Source organism: Haplochromis burtoni, unplaced genomic scaffold (assembly GCF_018398535.1).
Source record: "Haplochromis burtoni strain Fernald_Lab_line unplaced genomic scaffold, NCSU_Asbu1 Contig_2550, whole genome shotgun sequence".
Taxonomy (NCBI): Eukaryota; Metazoa; Chordata; class Actinopteri; order Cichliformes; family Cichlidae; genus Haplochromis; species Haplochromis burtoni.
The window spans coordinates 2,320-3,506 of NW_024584911.1; the positions used below are offsets into that span (position 1 = coordinate 2,320).

The following is a 1,187-nucleotide window of genomic DNA, read 5'->3' on the forward strand; positions in this document are numbered from 1 at the left end:
CTTCATCTCTACGCATCCGAACTTTGTATTTTCGGACTCCATACCAGAATCCGAATTTATCTACTGGCTTGACTGGGGGTTGAAGAATCTCGCAGTACCTTTTAAGATACAGCTCGATATCTTGGTCTGGAATCCTTCCAGTCCAGAATTTAACAACAAGAGTCACTACCTCTACCTGGACAGAAGACTCCACTTGCCAGTCTTTCCATTTCGGATGTGAAGCGTTGGAAAAAGAAATCTCCAAGAAGCGACGTAAGGGCGCCTCTTGGGTGAAACACAGCTCAAAATCCCGTTTATTGGGCAGAGCAATGAAAGAGTATATGTCCTGCACATTCAGCCAAGATGTTTGCAATAACAGCTCTTCAGCAACATAATCACGGGTCGGGGGATCCCCGTCTCCGATGTACTTAAGTCTCACCCATAAATTGCTGAAGTTTGAAGCAAACGATACTGGGGCATACGGGGGCATGATTACATAACTAATAACCAACTACACCGCGGCCACTCATTTTGACAGGTTCTTTTCTTCGTAGTATCGAGACTAAGAGACTAAGAGACACTACATTTACTGCTCATCTAATACAAATGACCGTTCCAACAAATGAGGAAACGATCACACAGACCACTTCTTTGTTAGACGCGCGCCTGTTGTAGCACAATTCATAGATTTCCTCCAACGCAATGTCCGGCCCACTGTGCAGCTCAGCCAATGAGAGTCGAGGGCCTGCGCAGTGATATCAGAATCAGAATCAGAATCAGAATCAGAATGGGGTTTATTGCCAGATGTTGAGGTTTACAACATTAGGAAATTGCTGCGGTGCTTCAGTGCAAACAATAAGAATTAAAGTGCTATGTAGAAAGAAAGATATGTGCATGAGATATACATGAGATATATACATGAGAATAAGAATTATGAGTGCTACGTAGAAAGATATACGCGACACCGGCATCTCCTCCAAGGCCATGAGCATCATGAACTCGTTTGTCAACGACATCTTCGAGCGCATCGCTGCCGAGGCCTCTCGCCTGGCCCACTACAACAAACGCTCCACCATCACGTCCAGGGAGATCCAGACCGCAGTGCGCCTGCTGCTCCCCGGTGAGCTGGCCAAGCACGCCGTGTCTGAGGGCACCAAGGCCGTCACCAAGTACACCAGCTCCAAGTAAACTGATCCTGCTGTCAGTCA

At 46.8% G+C, this 1,187-nt stretch overlaps 1 protein-coding gene across 1 annotated transcript; it reads left to right on the top strand.

The window, feature by feature from the left end:
* Positions 1-936: 936 nt before the first annotated feature.
* On the top strand, positions 937-1,181 carry LOC121813777 (histone H2B). Its single transcript, XM_042217675.1, has one exon. The coding sequence runs from the start codon at positions 964-966 to the stop codon at positions 1,165-1,167; it is 204 nt and encodes a 67-aa protein (XP_042073609.1). The 5' UTR covers positions 937-963; the 3' UTR covers positions 1,168-1,181.
* Positions 1,182-1,187: the final 6 nt, after the last annotated feature.